The 11,554-nt window shown below is 38.4% G+C and overlaps 1 protein-coding gene across 1 annotated transcript; it reads left to right on the forward strand.

Moving 5' to 3' along the window:
- Nucleotides 1–4,665: 4,665 nt before the first annotated feature.
- On the forward strand, nt 4,666–10,876 carry LOC149848136 (uncharacterized). Its single transcript, XM_090020356.1, has 7 exons — nt 4,666–5,355; nt 8,158–8,274; nt 8,364–8,542; nt 8,627–8,720; nt 9,971–10,048; nt 10,401–10,502; nt 10,600–10,876. Exons 1-7 carry the CDS (start codon nt 4,846–4,848, stop codon nt 10,726–10,728), a joined length of 1,209 nt encoding a protein of 402 aa, XP_089876482.1. The 5' UTR covers nt 4,666–4,845; the 3' UTR covers nt 10,729–10,876.
- Nucleotides 10,877–11,554: the final 678 nt, after the last annotated feature.

Below are 11,554 nucleotides of genomic sequence, written 5' to 3' on the forward strand. Positions count from 1 at the left end.
CACATGCATGTGTAAAATTATAATTCATCTCCCACTATTTCAATGCTTTGCATTTAAACAAGATTTACATTAAGCCATGTCAGCACGTGATTTTACATACACTAGTTGGATTTTCCTTCATGATATATCCCTATCATGAGGTTATTCGCAAACTAGGTTGTTTTTCCATCATGAATTAAATCATAAATCTCATACCCAAATCCAATTTAGATATGCACCAGATCCATTATATCATTTAGATATGCCAGATATGATAAATCACCTCCAAGGCTTTAATTAAACCACAAGTTTGAACATATAAGTTCAAAACCATTACCGGATCCACACACACACACACACACACATATATATATATATCCAATTTTATTGGATTTGTAGAATTTCATATCCAAATCCGACTTGAGATGTTATCTATCAAGTCCAACACGATCCATATTAAAATGGATCTCCATAAAACCATGGATCTTACATGATTTAACCATAATCCAAATCTATATCTGAAACCATATATTTCAAATGCCAATGGATCCATATTAAACATCTAGTATTCTACTTACCTGGATCTAACCATGTAAATCTTGGATCCATACAAAATATATATCATTATTAGATTCAAATATCTCTCCTGATACTATCCAGATTCAACATGGATCAAATCTAGATCCATAAAAAATATTTAATAGAATATATATATATATATATATATATATATATATATATATATATATATATATATATATATATATCCGATTTGTCTCTAGATCAATTATGAATCCATATCCCATATCCGGGCACAACACTTATCTGGATCAATCACAATCTTGAATCAAATTTAGATCCATATCTCATATCCGAGCATATCACTCAACCAGATCCAATCTAGATCAAACTAGATCCATATCTCATATATGGATTCCATGTGAGACCCATTTGACCACAGTGGATCCATACCAAGATCCAACATTAAGTCCATGTGGCAGAGGGATTCGAACCTGAGCCCTCAGCTTGGTACAAGACCCTACTTACCGCAAGAGATACCTGCCTTGATTGTGTGCAACTAGATGAGGAGCTCTAGGAAGGTCGGTCGAAGATTATTACTTACCTTATAGGAATACAATTTGTAGGACCATATGCTTTGGTGAGTAGGAACACGAGCCCCCCTTATTACTTTTAAGAACATGAATGTTGATGTTTGGAAACAATTTTGCCCATTTTTAAAAATTAAATTTATTGTAGTGCCGTTGGTTCAATCTGAATAGGTCAATTCAGATCGATTTTAACAACACTGGGCCAATGTGAAAAACAAGCCCTGGGTCAGTGGTGCACCTAATTCCATTTTTCTCGGGTCAGGTGGGGCTGAACCAGATCCATATATACATAAGTCCTAAGGGAGTTCCTTTCGGGGGGGAGAAGACTAGAGGAGCAGCCACAAACGTGCGGGCCAAACCTATACCTCACCTACCTAGTGCATAGTCAACTCAGTGCCACATTTATATAACCCCAGTACTCCTAGTCCTCTCTCTCTCAAAGCTTGCTTACTTCCATCGAACTTGCTTGGCACGTTTGCGATTTTTTTTTTTGCATTTTAGGAGGCTTTATTGGCGGTCTTGGACCGCGATCGATGTATATATATATATATATATATATATATATATATATATATATATATATATATATATATATAGAGAGAGAGAGAGAGAGAGAGAGAGAGAGAGAGAGAGAGAGAGAGAGAGAGTAATGGGTTCGTGTTAAACCCATTTGATGCTAAACCACATGTTAAATGGGTTTTTCAGGCTTTTTTTCATTTTAAATTCTGATGTGATCTATGTACTTGATTTTATAGGGATTAGCTCACGAAGAGTTTGATTCCAATACATGGGTGAGTTTTTATAAAGTTAAAAAAACTAATGGTCTAAAATCTTTGTAAAATTTTGAGGCTCCAAAAATCATTTTTTCCATAAAAACACACAATTTTGGTGTGGATTCTTAGTAAATCGATCATGCCCAACACATTTATGGAGCCAGAACCACATAAAAAGCACCCGTGAAGCCCAAAAAACCCATTTAGCTCTCTGTTTAGCACCAAATGGGTTTAGCACAGAACCATTTTCCTATATATATATATATATATAGGAAAATACGTCCGTGTTAAACCCGTTTGGTGCTAAACCGCATGCTAAATGGGTTTTTCGAGCTTCTTACTTATATGTATTCAATTCACCTTATGTCACAGTGACACGTTATTTTAGAGTGCGTAGGCATTTCCCCTGCAATAGATCAGGTTTATGAATGAAAAAAAATAGGGCGGGGAGCAATTTTTACGTATTAAACTAGGTTTTGGATAGGCCCGCAATGTATCAAAATTTATGAGTTGTGAATCATGTGTTTATTACATGTAAGCAAGTTTTCCAAGAGCTTCAAAATTCAATGACCCGCAATGTATCAAAATGTATAACTCAAAATGATAATATCATATTAAAGAAAAATTCAATTCAAGGCACAAACTCTAGCAAATAAATCATGCCCCGCCCACATCCATGTGATCAAAGGCTTGGATGCAATTGGTACAACTTATACTTATTAGATGTCATTTGGATGAAAGAGCCTAGCGAGCATGAGGTGTTCAAGCTTGACCGATTCTTACGGTAAGCTGAGCCAATCTTGGGCTCAAGTTATATAAACGACTCCAGCTCGAGCTTGCATGTTTATGAAAAGAAAAAACATTGTCTCAAAGCTGGAAATAATAGAATTTTACGGTAAGCTTGAGCTGGCACGCTTCCAAAATAATGAATTTGTTTTTAAAGCTGGAAGCCTCTAATTAAACCTCTTGCTTCCAAGCCACGTACTCTTTAAGTGATGCAAATTACATCTATAAACGGCTTAACAAGCCTATAAGCCTAGCTAAACACATTGTTTGTGTTCAGCTCAATGTTGGCCAACTAACTAATCAAGGGAATCGGCCGATACCGATACTCAATTGAATTGGTCTGAATCGACCAAAAAATAATTAAAAGATATTAAGTGTCAATTATACATATTAAATCCATTAAAATAATATTAAAAAACAAATTTAAGTATTTTTTTTATATTTTATTAAAAAACAGCCTATTCGGGAGGATTCATGAGTGAAGCTTAATCGATTTTCTGCCTGTACGCACTGATTCTGACAAACATTGGTTCAGCTTGCTGAGCCTATTTTAAGAGTTTGAACGAACCCTTTACAAGCTGAACGACGAACACAGGTTGAGCCATGAGTAGGATGCAGTAAATGAATAACAATTAAAAATCCATCAACAAAGATTAGGTGATTATTTAGGGATGGCAGCGGGGCGGTGGCGGTGGAGGGGGACAAGGTCTCCACTCCCACTCCGTCTCAAAATTCTATCCTCGATCCCCACCTCCATCCCCGCACAGGTTTTGATTTTAACCTCCATCCTCGCCTTCATTTTCATTTTCATTTCTATTTCATGTCCTCTATCCTCGGTTTAAAGGGGGGCATGGGAACATATGTGATAATATTAAAAAACATGTTCCCATGCCACAACAAACTCATATGAAAGGGAGATCGGAGTTGAAGGCAAAGATAATTTTTCAACATGTTTTTATTAATAATTTTTCAGATTTGAAACAAATTTCATCATATTTTTATTAATCACAACAATGTTTCAGTGTATTGAAATTTGTAAAAGTAAATTCTGCATATGAATTATACGAAAAAAAATTAAGTGCCAGGTTGAAAAATTATCCTTATTAGGACAAATTGGAAGGAAAGGGTATTGGTAAACAACAACGAGGGAACGGTATCGATCCGTACCATCGCGTTATCAACTACCAACTTGTTCATAGGTGACGTAATTTCCAACAGTGCACCCCAAAGAACCCGTCAAATCCCCATTCATCACCACTAGGGGTGGGCATCCCGCCAGCCGGCCAGCCCAGTCCGGCCCCGCTAATACTAATGTATCGGGTTTTGATCCGGTTCTTAACAGGCTCGGATTTGAAGAGAAGCCTTTGGCCCAGCCCCGACCAAGCCCATTTATTTTTCTTTATTTTCATGATACTAAAACCTAATTCTTAATTAATTGCAATAAATAGTAATAATTAACAAATAAAAAGTTTTCATACAACTAATTAGGTAAAACAATAATTGTTATTCAAGTTACTTAGTAATAATTATTTTTTAAAAATTTTATATTATTAAAAAATTAATAAATAATTCAAGCTCATCGAGAGGGCTCGGTAGCCAGATGGATGGCCGGTGGTCCACGAGCCGGCCCCAGCCCAGTCACGTATGTAACAAGCCGGGTTTGTGCCCGATATCTAACGAGCCCGAACCTAAAAAACATAGCCCAAACCCGGCTCACGGCAGGTCGAGTCGGCTTCGCCCATCGGGTCGGAGAGCTCGGCCCGTTGCCCAACCCTCCATTTTCTCCTCCTCCCTCTTACCGGGCGCAGATCAGGTCAAGCTGAACATGAGGGTTTTTGCTCATGCGGACATCGTGGCCGTCTGTTTGCATTTTGGATGAATGCCACGTGGTTTTGTTGACTTTTGAGCTTTTTAAAATGCAAATCGGACGGCCATGATGTCAGCATGAGCAAAAACGTCTCATGTTCAGCGTGACCTGATCCGCTTCCCCTTTTACCAGGTCCTCACCAATCTTTCCCATGGAAAACCAACCATCCAATCCTCTCTAAAACGTTGAAAAAAAACCAGAGAACAGGTCCAGGCCATCATTTATTCACCACCATCTATGCTCATTTCTTCAATGGCACCATCGTTGGTCCTCCTCCTCCTCCCTCTTCCTTAAACACCCATATCGTTTTCCTGCTCGTCTTGCTCTTGGGATGCACGCAACTCAGGCTCAGAGGCCCCATTGGAAGAATGGCACGGCCACCGCCACCGCCACCGCCACCGCCACCACCAACAACAATGCGAATGCCGCGAAGAAGAACGCCACCATCACGGTGAAGTTCACCGACCTTTACGAGTTCACCGTGGAGGGGAACCTCGACGATGTGAACGTGTTGAACGAGGTGAGGGAGAGGGTGAGGCAGCAAGGCCGCGCCTGGTGGGCTTTAGAGGCCAATAAGGGCGCCAATTGGTACCTGCAGCCGCAGATTTCTTCGATATCGGAGGGGATTACGGTCTCTTCGCTGAAGATTTCCATCCTCGCGAATTCGATCCTGCTGCGGCGGCTTATCAGGAAGGGGATTCCCCCTGTTCTCAGGCCGAAGGTCTGGCTGTCCCTGTCCGGTGCGGCGAAGAAGCGGTCGACGGTCCCGGAGAGCTATTACGCTGATCTCATCAAGGCTGTCGAGGGCAAGGTCACGCCTGCGACCCTGCAGATCGATCATGTGGGTTTGCAGTTTTAGTTTTTTTTTCATTGGGTTCCTTTCTTTCTTTCATGAATTCAATGGTTCTGTGGGTAAAATTCATGTTTTTGGTTAATGTTTGATGATCAATGGTGCATTGGTTTTTCAATTGTTCTTGTAGCCTCGTATGCTATTATTGATGCTTATGAATTTGCAGATTTTATCACGACCATCATCGTCAATATCATGTGATCAACGTCATTATTATTGTTGTCATCATTAATATTTTGTTTAAAAATGAAATTGTAGAAACTTAATGCTACGTAGCTTTCGGATGCGTGAAGAATCCTTCATGCCTGGTTTTTGCTAATTCCTGACACCCAAATGATATTTAGGTCATCAAGCAAAATTTGGTCCTACATTTCTGTTATTCAAAATCTTTGGACAAGCACCTTGTTAGTTGTTTCCATCTACAAAGATGCAAAAAATGCTTTAGTCTTCATTTGATGTGGGAATGGCTTCGCGGCATAGTTGCAAGCTAGGCCACATGGATATGGCTTTGGATATGGGGATAGAGGCATTTTTATGAAGTTTCACGTGTGATTGGTATATAAGGGGATATGGAACAGGAGTAAAAGTGGAGTATGTGACATAGGTTGCAAGGTTCCACCCTAGAATCCTACTTGAACAACCTTAATCCAATTTGGAACTAGGAATTGCTGCCATGTCTTAAAGAATTATGTTGTATTCTTTTATCATTATTGTATGGAAGTAGAGGTTTGGCTTTTGGCCAGTTCTGTTAGTTGCATTAGGTTTACCTTGTATTGCCTACTTCCAATCTGTAATCAGGTACTTCCTTTGATCGTTTGTATTCGTTTATTGATCATCCAACAAGTCACAGAATGTTGTTGCCTTACTAACCGTAGGTAGTTGTTTCTTTCAACCCTAGACAGGAAATAAATCAGATGGGCGAGTCTGTTAGGTGGGGCAGAAGTTGGGTAATCAAAAGCAAAGAAAAAGGTGGGATAGGTCTGTATTAATGGCTCCACTCCTTGAGCCTTTTGAAGTTTCTCATGAAAGAACTGCCTATTGAGGGGTTCTATTAGAGATGTCAACTTCACCTTCACTAGCCATGTGTGTGTTGTATTGATCTAGGTCCTATCCATGAATATCATGTTCCTCTGATAAAACTATACCTAATCCCTAGTCTAACCTAGGTCTCAGTAACATTGTCTTCCATGTTCAGTCCTTATATTGGGCCACATGAGGGTCCAATCTGATGTGTTCAGGTACATATTTAAACTTCATAACTTCTGTTCATATTCATTAATGCATGATATATTCAGGTATAGATACTGATCTGAACTTGTCAAGAATAACAAAATACAAAAACACAGCTCAGTTGTTCATGTTAGGCTTTCTGAAGCAAGTCTGCAAAAGCCATTTTTTAGCATCCAAACAATCAGAAGATTCAGAACCAGATATATCTGTAATCTGTATCCTAGATCTACTTCTATCCTGATAGAAACCTTGTCAAATTCATTTTAGACAGTAAGTCAGGATCGAGGATCCTCATCCTGTCAAAACTGGTTCAGAGGTGGTTGAATGTTTAAGCTAAATTGTGGTATTTTTTTCTAGAGATAATAATAACAAAGATTGCTGTGACATTGCAGAAGCAAGGCATACCAGTTTTAACTTTATTACCTTGAAATAATAGACAATATCAGGGTGTTGAAAAATTGAGTCAATGACTCGTGACTAAGTGAGCCTTCCTCAGAGTACAATAAGTCAAAACTAAAGTAATGGCTTCTGATCTGGATTTTCTTCAGCCAACTCCTACAAGGGAAATTTTAAAATTGAAACTTCATAGTTGTAGACTTTGTTCATTTTAGTGCTTGCTAATTTCAATTTATCCATCCATGTGTTTCCTTTTTTAGGATTTTTTACTCATAGTGAGTGAGTGATGTCCATCTCTTAATTTTTCTGGTATAACGTATCTACGTTTGTTTATTAAGTATCAAATTGATGAATGTGTTGCCTGACTTATCTTACTGTAATCCATCACACAATATCTCTATAAATGTTTGAGTGAATTGATTTTTCTTTGATGAGTGGAATGTATTCATGAAAGAATAGCACATATTCAACATGGCATAGCAACACTCATTTTCACCTAATGTTTTCCTTGCTCATTTCATTCTTGTCAAGTCAAACTGCAGAGCTACCAATTTCCATTAGTGCTTCACTGGATTGCATTACAGAAAAATAGTCCTTATTTGGGACATCCAAGAGCAAGTCATATTGTGTTAATTGTTTCCTATTCTGTACAGTGGCTCAACAATTGGAAGTTAGCTGTCATGAATGCAATGAAAATTTGTGTCAAATTTGCTACTTGACTAGAAAGACTCTTAGAAACATTGTATAGAAGAAGTATGCGAAATTGGTTTGTACATTCACTCAAGTCACAATTTGATTTTATTGGTGATCAGTGCATCTGCTTCTGTCCCATCATTTTATGAACTTTGCTTTTCAAGTTCTTGCTAAGGTGCTTGTCATTGTGATGTTATATTTGGAACATTTTGGACATGTAATGTAATTGAGGGATGTCGGGCTGGGTGGAGGGAGAGGGGGGAGACATGGGTCACCTTAGAATAGCACATCTTCATTAAACCTTTCGGACAGCATAAGTGGGAACTTGGTCTTTCTGATTCATCAAGGCAATCAAAGATATTACTTTTTTTCACTTAATTTGCTTTTCTTTTTCATGTTCAGAAGGCTGAATTTTTTATTTTTGGTTGTTTCTCATGTTTTCTGTTTTCTTATTTTGTTTCAAAATTAATGCAGGACTTGCCACGTACATTCCCATGCCATCCTTGGCTGGACACTCCAGAGGGTCATGCATCTCTACGACGTGTTCTGGTTGGCTATTCGTTCAGGGACTCTGATGTTGGATATTGTCAAGTGAGTCATGTTTTGGCCATCCAAGCTATTGATGACTCTCTACTTGGTTTCCTGAACTCATGCGCAGCATTTTTGCTTTTTGCATGCAGGGATTGAATTATGTTGCTGCATTGTTGTTGCTTGTGATGAAAACAGAGGAAGATGCATTCTGGATGCTTGCTGTCCTTTTGGAAAATGTGTTGGTGAATGACTGCTATACTGACAATTTATCTGGTTGCCATGTTGAGCAAAGAGTGTTCAAAGATCTGCTTGCCAAGAAATGTCCGAGGTTAGTTGTCGCTGTTTTTCAGCTACCTGATGTTAGCACCTGTTTTTATGAACACTATATGACTAATGGGCAAACCACATCCAGAATTGCTGCTCATTTGGAGGCTATGCAGTTTGATGTGTCTCTTGTAGCCACAGAATGGTTCTTGTGCCTCTTCTCTAAAAGCTTGCCATCAGAGGTAAGCCCTTACTTTGTACTCCTGAACAGCAAATATCATTTTAAAAAGTAGTTTACAAAGACAGGGTTTCATAAATAATTAAAAGCCCCATGGTCTCTAAAAAACTGATCACACAATCATGTGTTAGACTCGTGATCGTTAAACATAATAGTATGCTCACAGATTCGTGAACCAAATCTTCTTCCTGCATTGCTTAGTCTACCAAGTTTATTTTGTGTCTGTTTCAAGCTTTATATTCCATTCAACATGGAAGTTGTTTAACACGCAGATAGTTTTTGGCACTTTTCAGCTACCAAGGATCTGGCATTTGTATGCATTGCATATGTATTAGTATTTTTAGCCATTTACCCCCACTGTTGTGCATCTTTTTGTGCAAGTACATTTATCATTGCACAGTTGCATTTGTTGATGTGTGCACATACATGATTATGTAGTGAAAACTATACTTTTCATGGAAAAATGACATATAATCTGTCACATGGACTCGGCTCCAAGGTCAACGCACCTGCATCGACAGGCACCGACACAGGTGCGGCTCGGACTCGGTCAACCCGACCCTGGGTGCGGTCAACGCACCCAGGGTCATTTTGGTCCATTTTTTGCATATTTTTTTTACAAAAAAATTCTGGGCTACAGAATTTAAAAAAAAAAAATTTCTTGGGGGGGGGGGGGGGGCGCTGCCCCCCCTATAACCCCTCCCCAGCCCCCCCCCCCCCCTCCTGTAAGGGAAAAAACCCTGAATCAGGCTTCACAACTCATCACCTGTCCTCTAATGGGCACAACTTTGACCGAGTCTTTATATATATATATATATATATATATATATATATATATAGCCGAGTCCTCGTGTCCAAAATTTTTGAAATTGCATCGCACCTGCACCCATGTGACACAGCATATAACCCATTTCTTGCACCATATCACATTTGTACCTATGTAACGTTTGAATGTCAGAATTATGTGATGCCAGGGATCATATCTAGGACTAGGAGTCTTTAATTGACCGCTATATTAGCTTAGAGTTGTATTATTTTCACATCCTTAAAAGACTAATTGGATCTCTTAACGTAGGAAGCATGGGAAGAAGAAAAGTCAAAGGAGTCTTCATTGATTGATGAAAGCAGTTGATTAGGCATTTATTTATGGACTCTACTGTTGTGTGTTTTTAACCAGCTATAGATGTCTGTTTCTGTAGATGCTTATAGTGTTGCTCTGCTTTATGGTAATATTTTAATCTTGGTAATTTTCAGACAACCATGCGGGTGTGGGATGTCCTCTTCAACGAGGGTGTGAAGGTTCTATTCCATGTTGCTTTAGCTATCTTCAAGGTAAATGCAAATTATGGAATTATAACATAAAACATAGTTGATGTTTTATGATTATCTGGTAATTTGTTTTATATATCTAGTCTTATGCCTTGCTTTGCTTCCTTCTTAAAATTGGATTCGCTATCAGAAACTTGTATGCCAATGATTTGTTACATTTTTCTCCTCAACTTTGGATATAATATTGTTTGCTTACAATCCTTAGCTGTCCTGTTTCCTTCCATGGAAACACTTTGATTCACTACATCAGATCAGGTTAATCTTTTATGTAAATGGTTTCATAATCTTGATGTCTGATTGATCAACTAAATATATCCATTTTTCGCTGCATTTTTGACATCTGATGTTGTTGCAGATGAAGGAAGAGGAATTGTTGAATGCCCATCAAATAGGAGATGTGATTGACATTTTGCAAAGAACGTCTCACCATCTTTTTGATCCTGATGAATTGTTGACAGTAAGTTGATCTTAAGATATTTGTGTTTTATTAACTGTACCATGCTTCCATATTCTAATGATGCTTACGAGAAATAATGGTGTTTTACAAATAATAGGTAGCTTTTGACAAGATTGGGTCTATGACAACAAATACCATAGCAAAACAGCGGAAAAAGCAAGAACCTGAGGTAATGGCACAGCTGGATCAGAGACTAAGAAGACTTGACTCCTTAAGAAAGGATTGATAACTTCACCGCTTGTAGTTGAGATGATTATGCCATCCTTTTGAAAGAGATGTTTTGTTGCGTATCATCTTGAGATTGATTAAGTGAAAATTCTTCTTGTCCTGTAAAATTCTTCTCCAAAGAAAGAAATGCAATATAATTATAGTAATCTGTTTGTACTTTTGAAAAATTGCCATATCTAGAAGTGAATTTTAACAGGAAATCCAAATATTTCGAGATGGACTTTCTTGCTGCTAATTTTATCATACACCATCACTTCGCAGGTGAGAATTTGCATGAAGATCCTTTGATGCCTTAATTTGGCTTAATTTCTCGGCTTGTCTTTGCCAATGTTATTTATTGGTTCTGCCAAGACTTTCTCATAGTTGCCCCAGGCCATTATAGTTTTTCTTGATAAACTAAGCCATGATAGTATTTCATGATAAATAATAGTAACAGTACTAAACAACAAGAAATTAATCTTGTATATCATTAGTTGTCAAAGGGGGTGCCTAGGTGACCTAGGCGCAGCTTCACTGCCTGGGCGACCAGGTCTGGGCAGTGGGGCTCTATATTTTCGCCTAGGTTGCCTAGGTGTGCCTAGTTTTTTTTTGAAGTTTTTTTTCTTCTTTGAAGACATCATTTGTTTTCTTCTTCGAGGAAGAGAAGAAGAAGAAGAAGAAAGAGAAGACAATATACATGTTTTTATATATTTTTTTTATTTTAGGTACCCCCTAAGCTGCCTAGGCCTTTTTAGGGACTCACCGCTTAGGCTCTCTGCCTAGCGCCTATGACAAATAAGTGTATATCTTGGTGTGTGTGTGTGTGTGTGTGTGTGTGTTTCAAG

Source organism: Nuphar pumila, chromosome 1 (assembly GCF_984573655.1).
Source record: "Nuphar pumila chromosome 1, dmNupPumi1.hap1.1, whole genome shotgun sequence".
Taxonomy (NCBI): Eukaryota; Viridiplantae; Streptophyta; class Magnoliopsida; order Nymphaeales; family Nymphaeaceae; genus Nuphar; species Nuphar pumila.